This window comes from Myiozetetes cayanensis, unplaced genomic scaffold (assembly GCF_022539395.1).
Source record: "Myiozetetes cayanensis isolate MyiCay16 unplaced genomic scaffold, myiCay2020 scf22, whole genome shotgun sequence".
Classification (NCBI taxonomy): domain Eukaryota; kingdom Metazoa; phylum Chordata; class Aves; order Passeriformes; family Tyrannidae; genus Myiozetetes; species Myiozetetes cayanensis.
Genome location: NW_026087434.1, coordinates 1,009,175 through 1,028,957, shown reverse-complemented (window position 1 = coordinate 1,028,957; position 19,783 = coordinate 1,009,175). Strand labels below are relative to the sequence as shown.

The window sequence follows — 19,783 nt, the reverse complement described above, 5'->3', positions numbered from 1 at the left end:
CCGGGGGGCGGGGCCGTGACGCCGCCGCGGGCCGGGCGGGGCGGTGCTCCAGTGTCATGGCGGCGCCGCTGCGGGACCGGCTGAGTTTCCTGAGCCGGGTAAGAACGGAGGGATTTGGGGGTCGGGGGGGCTGCCCTGGCCGTGACGTCACTCCACACGAATGACGTCATCGCCGCGCACCCCCGTCTCGCTTCTACAGCGGCCTCGCACAGCCCTGGCGGGGCCGGGCCTGCCTCGGAGCCTCAGCCGGGGCCGGGCCTGGCCCCTCTCACGTCGCCCTCTCCTCCCGCAGCTGCCGGTGCTGCTGCGGGGCACGGCCGACGACGACACCCCCTGCCCCGGGTACCTGTTCGAGGAGATCGCCAGTATCCTTCGGGGGGCTGGGGCTGGTCCCAGGAGGACGGGAGGATCCCTGGGGCAGGTGGGGGGTCCCCGGGCATTGCGGGGGGGTCCCGGGGCTGCCCCAGGCCGTGGTGGGCACGGGAGGCCTGCGGAGCTGTGTGGGGGCAGCCACAGTGCTGTGGGCCCAGGCTGGGATTCCATGGGGGAGAATTCCTGGCATCGCGGGGGCTGCTGGTGTTCCCTGATCGCGGCTGGGGGGCGCAGGATCCCTAACATCCCCGCAGAGATCTCCCACGAGTCCCCCGGGAGCAGCCAGTGCCTGCTGGAGCACCTGCTCACTCGGCTGCAGAGCAGCTCCTGCCACGTCAAGCTGAAGGTGGGTCCGTGCCGGGGGCACCGGCAGGTGATGGGCTGGACCACCCCCCCTTCGGGGGACTGGGGGGCACCCCTGACCCGACCTTGTGCCCCGGGCCAGGTGCTGAAGATCCTGCTGCACACCTGCTCCCAGGGCTCCCCCCAGTTCGTGCTGCAGCTGAAGAGGAACGCGGGGTTCATCCGCGAGGCTGCGGGTAACGGGCTGGGCTGGGGGCTGGGGGCTGGACACCCTGGGGGCTGCAGCAGCAGCAGGGTCCATCCCCCATCCCTCCCCCCGTGTGTCCGCAGTGTTCTCCGGGCCCCCCGACCCCCTGCACGGCAACAGCCTCAACCAGAAGGTGCGGGCGGCTGCACAGGTGGGTGCCGGGGGGGCAGGGCAGCCCCAACCCCACCCTGGGGGTCCCCAGCGCTGCCCACACTCCTCCCTCCCTCCCTCTGCCAATCCCCCAGGACCTGGCCAGCGTTCTCTTCTCGGATGCGCCGCTGCCGCAGCCCCTGGCACTGCCCGCCCGGGCCCCCGCCGGTGAGTGCAGCCCCCCAGCCCCCCGGGGAGCCTCAGCCAGGGGGACCTCGAGCGCTGAGTGTCCCTGTGTGTCCCCAGGGATGGGCTCCAGCCCCAGCCCCTGCGGCTCCCTGCAGGGGTTCGGCTTCAGCGGTGACAGAAGCGGCCCCGGTGAGTCCTGCCCGGGCTGTGCCCTGCCTGGAGCTGTGCCAGGGCCCTGGGGGGCACTCTGTGCCCTGTTCCCAGAGCTCCCAGGGTTTCCTCACCCCTCTCCCCCAGCCTGGGAGCCCGGGATTCTCTCACACCCCCCCTCTCCGCAGCTTCCACGGGGGAGGCCCTGCTGAGCAGCCTCCAGCGAGCGGCCGAGGCCGTGGCCCAGGCCGTGCTCCCGGCACCAGGGGGGCCCCGGCAGCCCCGGGGGGACCTCCCTGAGGACACCTACGAGCCTGTCCGAGCCCCCTCCCCCAGTGGCAACCCAGCCCCGCTGCCCCCACCGCCCCCCACAGCCTGTGGGTCCAGAGGTGGGTCCTGCCGGGGGGTCCCCACCCTCCCTGGGGTCTCGGGGACCCCAGCTCAGCACTGCTGTCCCTGCAGTGAGCCACCAGCCCGGGCTGGCCGGGGGCGGCTGGGAGGAGGCGGACAGCGGGCACAGCTCCCGGGAATCCTCGCAGGGACACGAGCGGAGCCGCGCCTCGGACTCGGGCAGTAAATCCGGCAGTGACAGCCGCTCCGGGGCCAGCCGGGAGCTGAGCCACTGTGCCGACAGGTGAGGGGGGCTGGGGGGCTCCCCTGCTCCCAGGGCCATCCCAGGGAGCTCCCCTGTCTGTGTCCCTGTCCCTGTGTGAGGGGCATCCCCGGGAACGCTGCCCTGGTGCTGCCGGCTGTTCCTCCTGGGATATTTGGCCTCCCAGCCCTGCGTGTGCAGAGCTGCTCAGGGGTGGGGGGTCCCTGGCTCTTGGGGGGGTGCTGGGTCTGTGCCAGACCCCAGGAGGGGGGAGCAGGTGTCCCCTGTGCCCAGCAGGTGTGTCCCCTGCAGGGTGGACGCTGACAGCCCCGGTGACTGCCGGCGGGAGGTGAGCCTGGTGTCGGGGCTGACGCGCGGGGCCAGGGTCTTCCTCACCAGGGAGGAGGCTCAGCACTTCCTCAAGGAGTAAGTGTTGGAGCTGGGGGCTTCTGGGGGCACCCTGAGCCCTTCCCACCCCCCTGCCTGGGCCTGGATCCCTGCAGTGGGGAGGGGTGAGGAGGGGCTGTGGACAGGGTGATCTCCCTCCCTGTCCAGGTGTGGGCTCCTGAACTGTGAGGTGGTGCTGGAGCTGCTGGGCCGGGCTCTGGAGGATCCCAGCGACAGCGTCCGCATGGTGAGCATGGGCTGTCCCCCCCAGGGGGGCTGGGGGCTCTGGGGGCTGCCCAGCTCAGCCACGCTCCCCTTTCCCGCAGAGATCCATGTCCGCCCTGTCCGCCCTCGGCTGCTCCGACCTGCTCTCTCCGGAGCAGATCTTTGCTGTGACCCGGCAGCACCTGCAGCAGCTCAGCCAAGGCAGCCCCGGGCCTGTGGCCAACCGGGCAACCAAGGTGACTCTGGGGACATCCCTGTGCCCAGTCCCGGAGCAGGGGGCTCCTGGAACCGGCTTCCCCGTCCAGGAGACACACAGCTCTTGGGGATGGCTCCATGTGTGTCCCAGAGGGGGGAATTGGTGGCCTCTCCCGGGAGCAGGGAGCCCGGGTGGGGTGATGGGGACACTGGGGAGAGTCCCTGTGCCTGGGAACAGCGTGGCCAGGCCCCTGTCCCGCTCCGCTCTCACCTGGCCTCTCCTGCCCCTCCCGCAGATGCTGAGGCAGTTCGAGGCCCTGTGCCGGGCCCAGCCCTCCCCGAGGGCCCTGCGCCCCTCCCCAACCCCCCCGGCCGGGGACCTGCTGATGGACTGCCCTGCCCTGGCCGGCGAGAGCATCCTGACCCCGCTGAGCCCACCCCCCGGGGCCCCCCCTGCCCCCGGAGAGGAGCTGGGGGCGGGAGCGGAGCCCCCCGGGGCTGCAGTGCCACCGTGTCCCTGCCAGCAGGGCCGGGGGATGGGGCCGGGGGGGCACACGGCAGCCCCAGGGCTGTCCCTGTTCGCCGGGATGGAGCTGGTGGCCCGGCCTGGTGCCGTGATCCGGACAGAGTCACCACTGGCACAGCCACAGACACTGCCCCAGCCCCAGGACACGGGCACGGACACGGGCACGGACATGGGTACGGACATGGAGGGCCCCCGGCAGCCCTCGGCCTTCGCCTTCCTCAACATGTAGCTGCTGTGGGGTCCCAGGGGCTGTGGGGCTGAGCCCCCCTCCCTGCGGGGCCTGTGGTGTCCTGGTCCCTCAGAGGGACATGGGGCATGAAAGGGTCCCTTGGGGGGACACGGGGCTTCCATCAGGTGACAACGGCCCTGTCCCTGATGTTCAGGGTGGGCAGAGGGGCCTGGCCTTGGCACCTCTCTCTCCTCTGGGCTGGAGAGGAGCTCAGAAACCCCTGGGGCTGAGCTGGGGGTGCTCTGGGTACCCTGGCATGGCCATGGGGTGCTCCTTCCCAGCCCCAGCTCCGGCCCAGGCTCTGTGGGGCTGAGGTGGGAGGAGGTGCCGTCCCTGTGGGGCCGGGACCCACCAATAAACCCCCCCCTCGGGTCTGGCAGTGTGTGACTTCTTCCTGCGCCTCTGCTGGAGCTCTGCCCTTGGCTCCCTCCTCCCCAGGGGCCCTCCCTGCCCACAGCCCCCCAGGAATCCCACAGCTCCCTGCCCCACAGCCACAGCTCCCCATAGGGTCCCCAGCATCCCCCTTGCCCCACATTCCCCCAGTAGCCCCACAGCTCTCTCCACGGGCCCCCCAGTAGCCCCATGACTTCCCCCTGTCCCAGAGCCCCCCAGTGTCCCCATTGCCCCCCCAGTACCCCCATCACTGTCCCCCCGCCCACGTGGGTCAGGCCCCGCCCTCTGCGAGACCCCGCCCCCTTACCTGCACCCCGCCCTTCTCTCCCCTCATTGGCTCCTTCCCCAAGCCCCGGCCCTGCACAAACCCCTCCCTTCTCCATTATCCCGCCCCTTCCTCACCTCAGCCAATCACGTCTCTTTCTCCGCCTCCCTGCTCCCTCCCCATTGGTTGCTGGCTGAAGGCTCCGCCCCGCGGGCGTGGCCGGACGCGGCCGTGGGTGAGGGGCTGGGGGTTAATGGCGGCCCGGGGGGCCCGCGGGGGCCGGCACAGGGACAGGGACAGGGACACGGCCTGACCCCCGCCCTGACCCCCGGCATCGCCCTGACCCCCGGCCCCTCACCCTCTGCATCGGCCCCGCGGGGCTCCTCCGCCTCTGGGTGCGTGTAGCCCATCCTTGCCGGCGTGTCGGGATGGGGATGGGGGGCTTGGAGGGATGCAGGCCTGGCCTGGGCTCTGGGGGTTGGGATTTGGAGGGTCCTGGAGGGGTCTGGGAGCCACGGGGGCTCGGAGTTTGGGCACGTGGAATTTGGGGGTCTCTTGGGGGATCTGGGTCTTTGGGGCTGCCTGTCTCCTGGGGAGGGGTCCTGGGAGGGGTCTGGGATATGGAAGGGGGAACCATGGGGGGCTGGGTGTCCTGGGATCCCAGGGAGCAGTCCAGGCCCCGGGTGTCCCAGGGGGGTTGGATCTATTGGAAGCTTGGGCTCGGACTCTGTGAGCTGGGATGGGCTCCTGGGGGGCCCTGGGCCTTGGGAGTGGGGGATCTTGAGGAGGTCAGGACTTTGGGAGCTGAGAGGCCTGGCCTTGGGACCAGGGTGATCCTGAGGGGATTGGGGATGTGGGAACTTAGGGACCAGGGCTTCCACCTGCGTCCTGAGCGGGGGCCGTGTGGGGCCTGGGTCTTCAGGCCTGAGGGGTCTGGGTCTCAGGGGCTTGGGGGTCTGGGCTGGGAGCCTGGGGGGCTCTGGGTGGGTGTGCTGGGCCTGGGCTCTGGGACTGAGCTCTGTTTTCCCCCTGTGAGCCCAGTGGTTTCCATGAGAGCCGTTTGTTTCCCTGTGTTGTGGAGCCTGAGACATTGCCAAGGGCTGTGGTGGAGCCTGGAGGGTGGAAATCCAGAGCTGCCAGGAGAGGGGGTTTAGGCTTTGGGGGCAGTTTGGGTAATAAATACAAAGAAATAAAGTGATGTGGTGTTTGCCTGGAACAGTGGCAGCTTCTGGCTCAGCACTGGGGCTGGGGGACGTAGAGGGGAAGAGGGGGGGATGTGCTGCCTCCTGAGCTGGGAGGGGGCACAGCCCTCCCTGTGTCCCCCTGGAGGGCACGGGCACTTCTGAAGGGATTGGCAGGGATTGGGAGCACTCTGTGCAGGGAGGATCCCTGGGAGCTGCCCAGGTGGTTCCTCAGTGTCTCTGCCTGGTGCAGGTTGGACTGAACCTCCCCATGAGCTCCCCTGGCAGCCCCGGTCTGTGTGGGGTGGAGGAGCCTGGATGGGGAGTGGGGCTTTTCTCCTCTCCCTTGTCCTGTGCTGGGATCCCAGCCCATAAACGGGTCAGCAGGACATGGGACAGTGGGAGCGAGGGGTGAAGGCACTGAGGGGTTCACCTGGAGCCTCTCCAGGCCCGTGCCAGGGGTCGTTTGACAGGCAGGGTCCTGTCCCGGCTGGGAGCGGTTCCAGCTCAGTGTGCCGGTGTTTGTGGGAGCTGCAGCCCCTGCGTGCTCTGTGCCTCTATCCTCTGCTCTGTGCTTGCAGGGCCCCTCCTCCGTGATCCAGCATGAAGAGCACCCGCAGCTGCTCGTCCGTGCAGGGCTCCGGTGTCACCGACCTGGTGCTGACGGGCCTGCCGGCCCCGCTGTCGCGCCGCCCCGGCAGCGCCTCCCCCGCCAGGCTCGTGGCGCGCTCCGTGTCCGTCACCGCCGAGGGCAAACCCAAGAGGAACGCTCTGGTGAGCCCCAGTGCTTCATCCCACCCCGTGCCAGGGGCAGGGAGGGTGTGCCTGGGACGTGGGATGTGTCTCAGTGTGGTTCCCCCACCACCCGCCCGGCTCGTGGTCTGTGTGCGGGGCTTTCCAACGGGCAGAAAAGCAACCAGGGAGCATCAGGCTGCCCCGTTTTCCCTTCCCTTCTCCTTGCCTTCCTGCACCAGTTTCCATCTGGAAACTCCTCATTTCGTGCAAGCTCCTGCTGGGATTTGAGGCCCACCCTGCCCCTCACTGAGCACCCTGTTCCTGCTGTGCCGGAGCCTTGCTGAGCGGGGGTTCCACAGAGGGAACGAGCCCCAGGTACTTGCTGGGCTCTGTGGGGCTCCAGCAGCGAGGAGTCTGCACTCTGTGCTGAGTAATCCCTTGGCAGCATTCCTGTGCCCTGGTTCCTGGGAGCTTGTGCTAAGGAACGTGCTCCTGCTGGCTCAGCAGTGCCGGAGCGAGGTGTCATTGCCCGCTCCTCAAGGAGAACTTGGCAGCCCCGGGAGAGCGGGAGCTCCGTGTCCAGGCTGTGTGAGGGGGGTGAGGGGAACACCACTGCCTATTTTGGGCTGCCCGACTTGCCAGGGAGCCTGGCCGTGCTGCTCCTGAGCTGGATTGCTCCCTGTGCTCCGCAGGAGGATGGGGGACCCCGGGCCATGAACAACCTGCGCAGGTCCAACAGCACCACCCAGGTGAACCAGCGGGTGAACAGCACACACAGGTACAGCCCAGCCAGGGACGGGTGTCTGTCTGTCTGTCCCGGGAGTGTGACCTCCCTGGGTCTGTGGGGGAACCACAGCCTTTCCAAAATGTGCATGGAGCTCCATCGTGCACATCCAAGGCACCCTGAACCTGGCTTTGGAGAACCAAGGTCTGGGCTTTATTTGGTTGGTTTTTTGGAAGGGAGGTCCCTTGTTTAGGATTTCACAGAATCATGGAATGGTTTGGGTTGGAAGGGACCTTAAAGCTCATCCAGTCCCACCCCATGCCATGGGCAGGGACACCTTCCACCAGCCCAGGTTGCTCCAAGCCCCGTCCAACCTGGCCTTGGACACTTCCAGGGCTGGGGCAGCCACAGCTTCTCTGGACAACCTGTGCCAGGGCCTTCCCACCCTCCCAGGGAAGGATTTCTATTTTGGGAAATTGTGTTTCTGTGTCTGTCGCAAAAGCCACTCCATTAATTCCAAGGGATGGGACTGTTCTATTCCAATAGCCTCTCATGGATTCTCCAGGCTGTATGAGGAGACAGAAGTTTTCCCTCTGTCCCCAGTGCCCTCTGAACTGGGATTTTCTACTCTCCTGTTGGTCTGTGCTCATCCCTATCACTGCACACCACCCTGGAGCCCAAAGCTCTGTGTAAAAATGAGTCGTTCATAGATATGTTTGGCCATGTAAGGATTCTCCAGCCCTTTTTCTCCCTCACGTCACACTGGAGTGCATCCGAGTGCCCTGCATGGTCAGAGTGTGTCCTGTGGCTGTGAGTTATCCCAAACCCCTCTTCTCTCCTCTCTGCCTTCCTTCGTTCTGTCTAAAGCTCGGAGCAGACAGGAGACTTCCTGGCCTTCTTTGAGAGCGGTGCAGGAGGAAGAAGGAAACTAGCAAGTCTGAGCAAAACTTCCCCAGAAAAGAAAACCACGTGGAACATCCTGGTGAGGACAGCGGGCTCAGGGGGTGGGTGGGCTTGGTTGGCTCTGTGCTCTGGGGGGTGTTTGAGGAGGTGGGTTTGGTGCTTGCTGGCACTTATTCCTGCTGACTCCATGGCAGGATGACCAGCCCCGGGCATTCCCGGGCCCCTCCGGCTCCCACGGCCTGGAGCCACCCCCGGGCATGAGGAGGAAGGAGGCCACTGTGCTGCTGGCTGCCAACTTCACTGCCAACAACAGGTGGGAGAGGGGCTGCTGGGGCTGGGGGTGGGAGGAACTGCCCTGGGAAAGCACCTGGAGAGGGGAGAGGGCTGGTCCTGACGCTGCTCTTCTCTCCACACAAGGAGCAACAAGGGCGCGATGGGCAACTGCGTCACCACCATGGTGCACAACAACTACTCCACGGCCGAGAAGGGCCCCGCACCCAAGAGCTCCAACCAGGCTCCCAGTTCCCTCAAGTGAGTGTGGTGGGGTCCTGGCTCAGTGCCAGGCTGGCCCCGGGGCCGTGTGTCTGGGTGGCACAGGATGGGGCTGAGCAGCTTCACCTTCTGTCCCAGCAACGTCGTGAAAGCCACCTCGAACGAGGACGGCGAAGGTGGCGGCAGCTTCGTGAAGTCTCAGAAGAATTTCTCCAGCAACAACATCATGACCCGCAACAACAACAGCAGCAGCAGCAGCAGCAGCACTCCCAGGAGGAGGGAGGTGACCGAGGAGGAGGCTGAGAGGTGAGAGGAGAGGCAGGAGGACAGTGCCAGGCGATGTGAGGAGCTCCAGTGGAGCTTGTTCTTGTCCAACGGGCCTCATATTGGGGAAGGGCCCCCTTAGCAACTGATTCACCCTCCCTGTGCCTTGGCTCTGTGCTTTGGGGTGTCATCAAAGGCACAGTTCCTCCCACCCTAAAAGTCAGTCTGGGAAAAGGCCTCGTTGATTTGGGGGGTGAGGGCACAGAAGTGCTGGTGCTGTGGACGAGCCACCTTTGCTCTGCTGTGGCCAGAGGGGTCGGTGCTGCCCGAGGAGGCCCTGGGGCCGTGCTGACCCTGCCTCCCTGTCCCCACAGGTTCATCCAGCAGGTGAACCTGGCTGCTGTCACCATCCAGCGCTGGTACCGCCGGCACGCGCAGCGGCACAGGACGGCAGCGGCGGCTCTGGGGCGCCTGATGGCCGCCAAGAGGGAGGTGGGTCCTGTCCTGGTGGCTGCCAGAAGGGGGTCGGTCCTGTCCTGTGCCCTGTAGCCCAGACCCCTCTAACACTCCTGTCCCACTTGCCACATCAGTGGGGAATTTGGGTCCCTTTTAGTGACCAGACCAGGGCTGGGGGAGTCGAGTGCGGTTTGGCTTTGCATCCAGTCAGTCCCTCATGGTCCAGAGAGCCAGGGAGGATCCTGTCTCCACAGGGCTGTGCTGGCTGTGTCCAGGGAAAGCCTGGCTTTGCTTCCAGCAGGAACTCAGGCCCAGGGGCTCAGCACCACACAACTCTGTTCCCCCAGCCCCCTGTGTGGGAGCAGGCAGGTGCTGGCAGGAGCAGCACAAATCTCCCTCAATTCCGATGGTCTGGATCGGGAATGCCCTGTCTGAGCTCATCTTAATGAATCCCTAACGAGGCGGCTCATTAGACTGACACGGCACTGCAGCTATTTGTGTTTCTTTGTTCAATTATTTATCCCAATAACGAAAAGCTCCGTCTCTCTGGCGTGTGAGAGTCTATTTTTAAGGCTCATCTCCTCAGTGGTTGCAGACCCAGATGATATAATAATAATAATTGCACTGAGTATTTAAAGAAAATGAGCTGCTCCAAAGCAGAGCTGTTCCGAGGGCTCCTCACCTGCACAGAGGGCAGGTCGGGAGGATGGAGGACCTGGATGTGGGGTGACCTCAGGTGTGGGTGCCCCCTCCCTCTTCTCAGTGAAGTGAGTGGTGAAGAGCTCTCCCTAACATTTTTGACCCTCCTCTCTGGAAGGAAAGGCAGCAGCGGATGGAGGAGGGGAATATCCTGGATCTGCAGGAGAGGAAGGACGAGGAACGGCGGAAGATCCGAGAGGAGAAGGCGCGCCTGGCGCGGCGCGCGGCCATCCAGGTGGGCACAGGGCGAGCCCGCCGTGGCCTGTGCGCCTCTCTGTGTTGGCAGCATCTGGCGAGGCCTCTGTGCATCTCCAGGGCCTTGGCACGAGGCAGGATCAGAGCCAGCCCTGGAAATGGAACGCTCCCTCCGGAGACGGAGATGCCACAGAGCAGTTTCCTGCTGTGCTCCTGCCAAGCCTTGGCAGCTCAGCCCGAGCTTGTGAAGGCAGTGCTGGTTCCCGTCTAGTTCCCAGGAAAACGGTGACCATGTTGAGACAGGGAGACTCCAAGCTCCTTGGAGTGGCCAAGGACGTGCATGCCTTAGGAACAGGACTCTCCTCAGGAGCCAAGCTCCCCTCCGTGCCCCTTGGCAGGAAGCAATACGTCATTGTCGCCCTGTTCTTGCAGCTGGTGGTGCAGATGGGGCTGGCACAGGCTGCAGGGAGCTGGCAGTAGAGCTGGAGATGTTTTAAACCCCAAATTCTCTTTGCCTTAATTGGAATCATGTTCTGTCGGGGGGGGTTACTGGGGGAGACACAGCAGTGAGCAGCTGGAGGATGGCAAAACGCTGCCACAGCCTTGCAAACACATGCTTGTGCCTTCCCAAATCTTCAGGACACCCATGGCTCCTCTGTCCCTGCAGGAGCTGCACCAGAAAAGGGCCCAAAAGGCCTTGGAGACCAAGTGCTTGGCACAAGAAGAGCTGGTGCTGGTGAAGGAGAGCAGGAGGGTGCCCAAGAAGAAGCCTGGTGCCAAACCTGCCTCGGCCAGGAACGTCAGCCCGGCCGGCAGCCTCACCAAAGCCAACAACGCCGGTGAGTCCCTCTGGCACATCCCCAAGGCTCTGGGAGTGAGGGGGAAGGAGCTCTTTGCTCCAGGGAGCTGCTTCCCGGGGCTGGTTGTGGTGAGTGCCTGACAACAGCCTGGTCCTGCAGAGCCCAATTCCCACCTGGCAGCTGTGGATCCGGAAGGAAGCGGCCTCACAGCCCTCGGCTCCATGCCCTCACAGGATCCTGGGGCAGAGGACAAGCTGCAGGTGGGTCTGGCTGTGCCCCCTGGGGCTCCTGGCACCGGCTGCTCTGCCAGGGTGCCTTTGGAGCCTTCGCTGGCTTCTGGGGAGACCCAGAAAACTCTCCCTGCAAGGCGTGTTCTCCCATAGGATTTGAGCTCCAGAGAAACAGGTAACGAGGACCTGGAGACAGCGGTGACCCCTGGCAGCAGAGCCCCATCCAAGGTCACGCTCAATGAGCTGCTGGACACGCTCCGGCTGCTGGAGGAGGAGCCCGAGCTGCTGCCCCCGCCCAAGCTCCTCAAGAAGGACAGACACGCCTGGATGGACAGGGTGAGCTGAGGGAGGAGGGGGGTGTGTCCAGCCTCAGACAGCAACAGCTGCCTGGTGAGAAACAGCTGGGTCACCGCTGGGGAGGGTGGTGGGGGAGCTTTGAAGGGCTGATGGAGGAGTTTGGAGGGGAAGGAGCGAGCCTGGGGGTGGAGGATTCGTTTGGTGCAGCCAGGGCTTGGGAATCCACAAGGAGCAGCAAGGGCTGTGGTGGGAGCAGGCTTAGCCGAGGCTGAGGTTGGTTAGTGGGGCACAGTGGGAGGACTGGGCTCCAGCCATGGAGAGAAGAGCCAGCACCCCTTCTCTGAGCTTTCCTCTGGGTGCTCATTCACCATGGTGAATTCCCAGCAGGAGCCCAGCTCCAATTCCCTCACTGCTGATAACCTGGAGAAGTTTGGGAAGCTGAACCACTCGCCGGGGGTCCCTGAGGACGGGGCCCTGCTCTCGGAGGCCAAACTCCAAAGCATCATCAGCTTTCTGGATGAGATGGAGAGGTCGGAACAGGAGAGGCCCAGGTCGGCTGCCTCGGCCACGCGGCGGGAGGTGAGTCCTTGTGCTGGAGAGGTGGTGGGACCCTGGTGGGAGTCATCCCCCTTCTCCCTGTCCTCCTTCTGGGTGGTTCCACCACCTTTTAGTTACGTTTTTTCTGCTGTGGCAGAGTTTCCTCTTGGAAGAGGAGCTGGCTCATGTGGAACAGGTGTCGGCTGTTGCCACGGAGGTGACAAACTCCATGATGAGGCTGAAGCTGGAAGTGGAGGAGAAGAAGCGAGCCATCAGCCTGCTGCAGACAGCCCTGGTGGGTCAGCCTGCTGGGCAGCCAGGGCCAGGAGCCTCCCAGGGGCTTCTTGGGGCTGGGGCTTTGAAGCACACAATCAGGTCTCTGAGTGGGACTGTCCCTTGATTTCGTAGAATCATGGAGTGGTTTGGGTTGGAAGGGACCTTAAAGATCTTCTAGTCAGGACCTGGACTGAACTCCCTTCTCCTCCGTCCCACAGGGGTCTGGATGTTCCTGGTGACAGGGGTGGGAGGTGTGAGCAGCAGGGGTTGGTTTGCCTCTGTCCCTCCTTGCCCTAGCCCGTCAGTGCCTCCATATCCAGCAGTTATTCCGTGTACATGTGCTGGGAATGGTGTCTCTCCTCCCTCTAATGTCTGGTGGCTGTTTCCCCCCTTCCCCCACAGACTCAGCAGCGGGAACTCACCGACCGACACGTCAAACAGACCGAGCAGGAGCTCAGCCACCAGCTGAGGCTGCAGAGGGAGCAGTATGAGGCAGCTATCCAGAGGCACCTGGCCTTCATCGACCAGGTAATGCCTCAGCCAGGCTTCTGGAGGCAGGGGCTGGGGTGGCTGCACCCTCCTGATGCCCTGTCCTCACCCTGCCCAGCTCCTCGATGACAAGAAAGTGCTGAGTGAGAAGTGTGAGGCTGTGGTGGTGGAGCTGAAACAAGTGGACCAAAAATACGGCCAGAAGATCAGCCAGATGCAGGAGCAGCACGAGCTGGTGAGGGGACAGGGAAGGGGGGGACGTGTGTGCTGGTGCTGAGGGAGAGCTGGTTGGTTTGGCTCCAACGGGGACTCTGCCCAGAGCAGTTCGGTCTCTGTCACCATGACAGGGCCTGGTCACGCCAAGGAGCCCTTTCCTGTGCACAGAAGGTCCCTGTCACCACAAAGCTTTGTCCTGGCTCCCCAAGAGGCTCCTGTCCTCTGCTGACCAGGAGCGTGGCACTGACCAAGGGACAGCATTCACTCCCAGGCTTTACCTGGAGAGACCCTTTGCACACATCTGGCATAGAGAAGCTGTGGCTGCCCCATCCCTGGAAGCATCCAACACCAGGTTGGATGAAGCTCTGAGCTATCTGGCATAGTAGAGGGTGTTCCTGCCCATGGCAGGGGATGGGATTGGATAAACTTCAAGGTCCCTTCCAACCCAAACCATTCTGTGATTTCCATGATCCTGCTGTGGGCAGAGCTCTCTCAGACTGAGGGTGACCAGTGGGTTGTGCTTTGGCTGTGTGAGAATTCTCCAGCCCTTTTTGCTTAAAACCAGCACTGGCACAAACCCGATGCCATGGAGGAATTTGTACCTGTATCCTCTGGATCTGGGTGCCTTCCAGCCACCCTGCCAGGAGCAGGGGTGCTCTTGGAGCTGAATGGAATAGGACTAGAGTGGAACATGAGGTGTGTGAGCAACAGTAAGAGACCTGGGTGGGTTTCTCTGGGCTGTTGCCCTACCCAGCACCCAAACAGACAGGGCTGTCCTGGCCCTGCCCATTGGGCTGTGCCTCTCCTCACCCCCACAGATCCCTGCCCACCTCTGCCCTGCCCGTGGATCCCACAGACACGGCGGTGTGGATTTGCCTCTCTCCTCTCCCCCATGATTCCCCTTCTCTCTCCATCCCCTCCTTTCTTTCTCCCCAGGTCTGGCGCACTTTGGGCCCCTTTTGTGAGGTAAACACGGTCTTTGCTCTGTTCTGTGTCCTACCCTCTGCTCTCGTGCCCTGACCTGCTCCAGCCCTGCTCCAGCCCTTGCCAAAGGGTCTTCCATGGCAGGGAGAGGGAAGGCTGGAGAGGAAAGCACCACCACACAGGGACAGATGGGCTGCCCTGCATGCAGAGACCCTCGGCAGCCCCCGGCTCCCCTCTCCTCTCCACCTCCTGCTCTCATCTCTTGGCCAGTGAGCATTTTCCTAAGGGTTTTACTCTTCCCACCATCCCACTGGAGAGAGGGGAATGCACTGGGAGAGTGTGTGGTCGGTTCTCTGGGCTGGGTGAACACACCTGGCCGGGGCTGTGTGATTGTCCTTGTGCAGCCCTGGCCCTCTGCTCTTCCCTGCAGCTTCCTTCCCAACAACCCGGCTTTCAGGCTCCTGGGGGTTTTCTCTCCCAGCTTCTCTCGAAACTTTTCCCCTTTGCTTCCAAACAGGAGATTAAGAAACTGAAGGAACTGATGAGCGCAACGGAGAAAGTGCGACGGGAGAAGTGGATCGAGGAGAAGACCAAGAAGATCAAAGAGATCACTGTGAAAGGTATGGGCAGGTTCCCTCAGCAGCGACTGGAGGTGCTGGGGTCAGCTCTGGGCTGGTCCAGGAAGGGTTGAGAAGAGTTCCTCAGTGTGGGCAGTCTCTGCTCCCTGGTTCTGGTGGAGCAGGTGCCACAGGGCAAGAGCACCCCTCCACGCTCACCCCCCTTTCCTGCCAGCCCCTGGGCCGAGCCCACGTGCCCGCAGCCCCCAGGGCTGGGATCCAGGCAGCCACGGGGCCGAGCCGTGACTGCCCTTCCTGCTGTGCCAGGGCTGGAGCCGGAGATCCAGAAGCTCATGGCCAAGCACCGCGAGGACATCCGGAAGCTGAAGCTGCTGCATGAGGCCGAGCTGCTGCAGTCGGACGAGCGGGCGGCCCAGCGCTACGGGCGGCAGGCGGAGGAGCTGCGGGGGCTGCTGGAGCGGCAGAAGGAGGAGCAGAGCCAGCAGGAGCGGGCCCGGCAGCGGTGGGTCGGGGGTCACGGCTCCAGGGCAATGTCCAGCACCGATCTGCTGGTGGGTTCCCAATATTCACAACTCCACAGGGAGCAGTCCCTTCCCGCCAGCCCAGGTGGGGGATGGCACCGAGCTGGGAGCATCCTCCGGCCTCATGGAGGGGATGGGATGGGGCAGGGCGGAGAGGCAGCAGGAAGGCCATTCCCTGAGAGCACCTCTGCCCTCAGGTGTGAGCAGCAGCTGGAGCAGGAGGAGCAGGTGCTGGAGCAGCAGCGGCGCCGGCTCTACGCCGAGGTGGCCGAGGAGAAGGAGCGGCTGAGCCAGCAAGCAACCAGGTGAGCGGGCTGGGGGTCAGGGCTGGGGGCACCCCCAGAGCCATGGGGATGGGCTCCCTGGGTCAGGCTGCTGTGGCCAGAGGGCCAGTGCTGGTGTGGACGCTGGGAGCTGTGTCTGTGCAGGCAGCGTGCAGAGGTGGAGGAGCTGCGGCGGCAGCTGGAGGCCAACAGCTCGGCCCTCACCCGGGCACTGCGGGAGGAGAACGCCAAGGACAGGGAGGAGCAGGAGAGGCGGCACCAGGTCTGGTTTCCCCTCACCTCCGGGCTCTGAGTGGCTGTTTTTGGGTGCTGGCACCATCCTACCATCCCCCGTGTGTGTTGGTACCATGGAGCCCTGTACTGCAGTGCCAGGGGCTGCTCCCAGCTGGTGTGGGATGCTGCCAGGGCTGAGCTGTTGTTTTCCTGTCTTACAGGCAGAACTGAAGGTGCTGAAGGACCAGCTGGAGATGGAGAAGCAGGCCTGGGAGGCCAACTACGTGAAGAAGGAGGTTATGGCAAAAGCTGTTCTTGTCCAAAGGTGCCACCTGTGGGCTCTGAAAGGGATTGAGGCCACGTTTTCCATCTCTATCCCCAGGAAGCCTGGCTGCTCTCCCGGGAGCGGGAGCTGCGGGAGGAAATGAGGAAGGAGAGGGACAAAGAGATCGAGCTGGTGATCCAGCGCCTGGAGGCCGACACGTCCTTGGCCAAGGAGGAGTGTGAGAGGGCAGCAGAGAACAGGTGAGGGGGAGAGGGAGGAGGGAGGTGCCAGGTCCTCAGCAGGCTGGTCCCGTTTCCCTGTCCCCTGCACATCTCTCCAGCGAGCTCTGGAGCAGCTGGAGGGAGAGGAGTGGATTGCAGGGATGAAGTTTGCCTCTTACCTGAGGAAACAGCCCTGGTCTCCCGTGGGGCAGATCCCCCTTGCTGCTGTGCCCTGGTCCCTCCTGCCACACTGATAGGGCTGTGATGACCCCTGCAGTGCTGGGATAATCCAGACTGGCTGGCCTTCCTCCCGATAGGATCAAGAGGATCCGGGACAAGTACGAGGTGGAGCTGCAGGAGCTGGAGCGGTCGGAGCGGAAGCTGCAGGAGCGCTGCAATGAGCTGAAGGGGCGGCTGGCCGAGCTGGAAGGGGAGAGCATCCGTCTGCAGGGCCTGCTGAAGCACAAGGAGCAGGAGGTGGAGGAGATCCGGAAGGTGGGCGAGGAGCAGAGCCAGGGCCCTGCCTGACTCCATCCCTCACCCCGCTGCCCTGTGCCTGGATGCCGGTGCAGGACCAGCTGGCCCAGGAGCACAGCGGCCTGACCGAGGGGATCCTGCAGGAATTCGTGGACAAGCTGGTGGGGATGGAGGAGGAGAACGCGCAGCTGAAGGCGGAGATGGCAGAGCTGAGGGCCCGGCAGCGCCTGGAGCTGGACAGGCTGGTGCGGGAGAAGGACCGGGAGCTGGAGGAAGTTCACAGGAGGTGAGGGAGCCCGGGTGGAGCAGGAGCAGGGCTACAGGAGTGCAGCTCCATCTGCATCCCTCCCTGGCAGGAGCCCTGGCCAGGATTACTGTCAGCTCCTGAGGGCTCTGCCTTGGCACACACGAGACCTGTGATGGCTGAACTCCCCAGGGCTGAAATCACTCCCTGGACAGGGCCCAGCCCTGTGTTGGGGCTGGGCTCTGGGGTCGGGGTCCTCATTCCAGTGTCCGTGCAGGGTGAAGTCGGCGGTGCAGAGGAAGGAGGAGAGTGTGAGCAGCCTGCGGAAGCAGTACGAGGTGAGTGGGGCAGCCCCCGCCCTGCCCCTGGCTCCGGCCCTGCCAGCACTGTGAGCTCCCCATGTGCTCCCTTGCAGGCAGCCATGCAGAGAGCCAACCTGCTGGAATCCCTCCTGGAGCAGCAGCGGCAGCTGGCCACGGAGTGACCGTCCTGCCGGGCAGGGAGCGGGGCCAGGGTGCTCCAGGGGGCTGCTGGGGGCTAGGGTCAGGGTCAGGCTCTGCCCTCCCTCAGCCCTCGTTCTCCACATCCCAGTCCTGGTGCCGTGGCCATGCCGGGACACTTGGTGGCCTTTAGATGTTCGGGAGTTTTGTTCTGACAATAAATCTGTGCTGGTTTCTACAGCTGGTTCTGTAACTGTGCGTGTCAGTGCCAGGGCTGGCTCTTCTGCAAGGTCTGTGCCCGCTCCTACCCTCCCTACGCCACTCCTGCACCCCGAGACCATCCCTTGCTCCGAGGGTGCCTGGCTCCCTGCTCTGTGCCTTGCTTCCCCTTCCAAACTGAAATATCCAGGAGGATGCAGGAAGGCAGAGCCAGGGCAGGATGTGATCCCACAGCCTCTGCTACCTGCAGATCTCTCAGCACCCCCTGACAGGGCTGGGAAACTCCTGGGCTGGGCCGGTGGCATCTGTTTCCTCTCTGGGAATGTACAGCCACTCAGCCTGGTCCTGGTCCCTCCCAGAGTCCCGAGATGTTTCCCATATGTCCCTGTGTTTGGCTGGGGCCTCCCCCTGCCCCACAGCAGCGCTGCCAGAGCCCCCATAGTCACATGGAGCCACAGGGGGACCCTTTGTCCCTACAGGAAGCTGCAGAGGAGCTCGGCCACTTCCTGGCACTGTGTTCGTCCTGGTGTGGGCTCCTGGCTGCAGCTCCCAGGGCAGTGATCCCAAGGCAGCCCCTTGGAAACCCCTTATCCCTGCTCCCATGATGTGGGTGTCTGGGGGCACGAGTGGCAGTGGGTGCTGCTGGGTCCTGTTCAGCAGAGCCGTGGCCATGCCAGTCTCTGTTCCCCTCTCCTTGTTGGGTCAGGCTGGAACACTCATCCCGGGAAAGCGCTTCTTCCCGCTGTTGTTGCTTTTCCAAGGAGTTTCCTGAGCTCCACTTCTGACCTCCGCATGGCCTGCACGTGGGCCATCCTGAGCCTGTGCTGGCAGCTCCTGCTCAGGGAAATTTGGTGTGGGAGGAGGGGGCTCAGCCCCTTCCCTGCTCATCCAGGGGGCTGTGGGCCTTGTGTAGGACCTGGAGCCCTGTCTGGCATCGCCACTGTGGGGTGAGCAGTCCCGGGGTGTCCCCTGTGCCTGGCCCTGCTCCCGCCCCGGAGCTCCGTGTGCTCCGGCCCCTCCCCAGATTGCCAGGGCTAATTTCTAGGCCAGTGCCCGGTTCAGGCATGAATAAATCAGCGCCGTTGCATAACGGGGATGCGGATTTTCACCGGATGGCTGCCTGTGCCTGTGCCCACCTCCCACCCCCCGGAGGTCCCGCGGGAGCACCGGCCATGTGGCACGAGCTGTGTCCCTGTCCCTGCCGGGCCCTGGCACAGCGGGCACTCAGCCAGGCTGGCGGTGACCGTGGGGCCCTGCAGGCTCTGATCCCCAGTTAAGGAGCCCCTCTCCCCCCGATCCCCCGGATTAGGTGGGATGAGGGAGCCCGTTGGCTGCCGTGGCCGCTGGGCCAGGAAGGAGGTCAGGAGCACAGGGGGCTTTTGGCAGCCGCCGCGCGGGGATCGCGGCTCAAGCTGGCGTCTGCCCCGGAGGGGATTAGCTACCGCCCCAGACAAAGCAGCCAGGAAGCCGGAGCAAGTGGCAGGATCCAAACAGGGTAATCTTCCCTTGGGAAGGATCTGTAATCTCTCCTGCTAATTGGGGCGATGGCAGTGGCACTGCTCAGTCTGGGATGTCAGGGGCACAGGCAGGCAGTGCATCTGGATGACCCTGACGTGGCTCAAGGCTGCTCATGGACGTGTCAAATGGAGCTACAGGGGGTGTCACCCGGGCAGGGAGGGTGCCCAGGCATGGGGCTGCCGTGCTCGGGGTCCCAGCTTGGCTGGAGGTCCTGGGTCTTCACAAGGATGGCAGGCAGGGTGGCCCAGCACAGCTGGGTAGGCACACACTCCATTCTCATCCCCCTATCCCATCCTTATTGCAGTGCCATCCCCATTCCACTCCTCTCCTTGTCCTCTTCCCCATCCCATCCTCACCTCCATTCCTCCCTGATCTTCATTGTCATCCCTGTTCTGTCCTATCCCATCCCACCCTCATCCTCATCTTCCTTCCCCTCCCATCCTCATTCCCATCCCAGTCTTCATTCCAACCTGTCCTAGACACGGGCAGGAAGGGACACTGGGTTCCAGGGCTGTCACCCCCAACACAACAGCCAGGTGATTTCATCCCCTCCTGCTTTCTGAAGCCCCCGCTGTCCCTTCCCAGTGCTGGGAAGGCCTTGAGCTCATCCTCCTCTCACCCCCATTGGGACTGGCTGCGTGTCCTTGGAATGTTGGGGGGGGTGGGTGCCTGGTGTGGGTGGGTGGGTGCCTGGTGTGGGCTCAGCACAGCCGCCCCCCTGCATCCCACCTGGATGTGACTCAGCCGGTGCTGCACATGGGGCAGGGCTGGCTGTGCAATCTGCCCCCTGGCACGTGCCCACCCGCTCCCACAGCACTGTGACCACTCCAGTGGGTGCCAGTGTCACCCCAGCCCAAAGAGAGCCTAAATCCCCCCATCCAGGGTGCTGAGCACCATGCTGGGGTGGTGCCACATTGGCTTGGCTGCTCTGGGGCCAGGGAAGGCGAATGGTGGAGCTCAGGGGGTCCCACAAGTGGTAATGTGGCCCTTTACACATCCAGAAGGGATCAGGGACCCTGTGGGGAGCTGGTGGGGGCCACTGGGGTGCCCGTGCCAGCCTCCCAACTGGGGGTCACCAAAATGAGTGATGGGGGGTCAGCAGTCCCCTGCTACCCCTGGCAGAAGGGCCTGAGGGTTGTGTGGGTCAGAGCTGCTCCATGGCAGAGAAATGCAGAGGCACGGGAGAAGGCAGAAGCTGGCTCCAGCATGTTTGTTCTCCCAG

The 19,783-nt window shown here is 64.0% G+C and overlaps 2 protein-coding genes across 6 annotated transcripts; both read left to right on the top strand.

Moving 5' to 3' along the window:
* Window positions 1-40: 40 nt before the first annotated feature.
* TEPSIN (TEPSIN adaptor related protein complex 4 accessory protein) lies at window positions 41-4,041 on the top strand. 2 transcript variants are annotated; one of them, XM_050319131.1, is made up of 13 exons: window positions 41-98; window positions 200-365; window positions 627-718; window positions 818-911; window positions 1,006-1,073; window positions 1,168-1,240; window positions 1,319-1,390; window positions 1,540-1,740; window positions 1,814-1,985; window positions 2,256-2,369; window positions 2,499-2,577; window positions 2,657-2,791; window positions 3,047-4,041. In XM_050319131.1, exons 1-13 carry the CDS (start codon window positions 57-59, stop codon window positions 3,503-3,505), a joined length of 1,767 nt encoding a protein of 588 aa, XP_050175088.1. In that variant the 5' UTR covers window positions 41-56; the 3' UTR covers window positions 3,506-4,041. The 2 variants fall into 2 exon arrangements, with proteins under 2 accessions (XP_050175088.1, XP_050175090.1); XM_050319133.1 differs by having other exon boundaries at window positions 53-98; window positions 293-365; window positions 3,047-4,039.
* Window positions 4,042-4,380: 339 nt separating this feature from the next.
* CEP131 (centrosomal protein 131) lies at window positions 4,381-17,064 on the top strand. 4 transcript variants are annotated; one of them, XM_050319480.1, is made up of 27 exons: window positions 4,382-4,558; window positions 5,926-6,118; window positions 6,772-6,857; window positions 7,671-7,785; window positions 7,901-8,019; window positions 8,124-8,237; window positions 8,337-8,504; window positions 8,837-8,954; window positions 9,736-9,852; window positions 10,480-10,651; window positions 10,772-10,872; window positions 10,996-11,178; window positions 11,527-11,718; window positions 11,834-11,971; window positions 12,355-12,480; window positions 12,560-12,676; window positions 13,594-13,623; window positions 14,099-14,201; window positions 14,466-14,661; window positions 14,878-14,985; window positions 15,109-15,226; window positions 15,399-15,473; window positions 15,560-15,702; window positions 15,981-16,158; window positions 16,284-16,426; window positions 16,662-16,722; window positions 16,800-17,064. In XM_050319480.1, the coding sequence occupies exons 2-27, from the start codon at window positions 5,948-5,950 to the stop codon at window positions 16,866-16,868; spliced, it is 3,261 nt and encodes a 1,086-aa protein (XP_050175437.1). In that variant the 5' UTR covers window positions 4,382-4,558; window positions 5,926-5,947; the 3' UTR covers window positions 16,869-17,064. The 4 variants fall into 4 exon arrangements, with proteins under 4 accessions (XP_050175439.1, XP_050175438.1, XP_050175437.1 ...); XM_050319479.1 differs by having other exon boundaries at window positions 11,524-11,718; XM_050319482.1 differs by lacking the exon at window positions 13,594-13,623 and having other exon boundaries at window positions 4,381-4,558.
* Window positions 17,065-19,783: the final 2,719 nt, after the last annotated feature.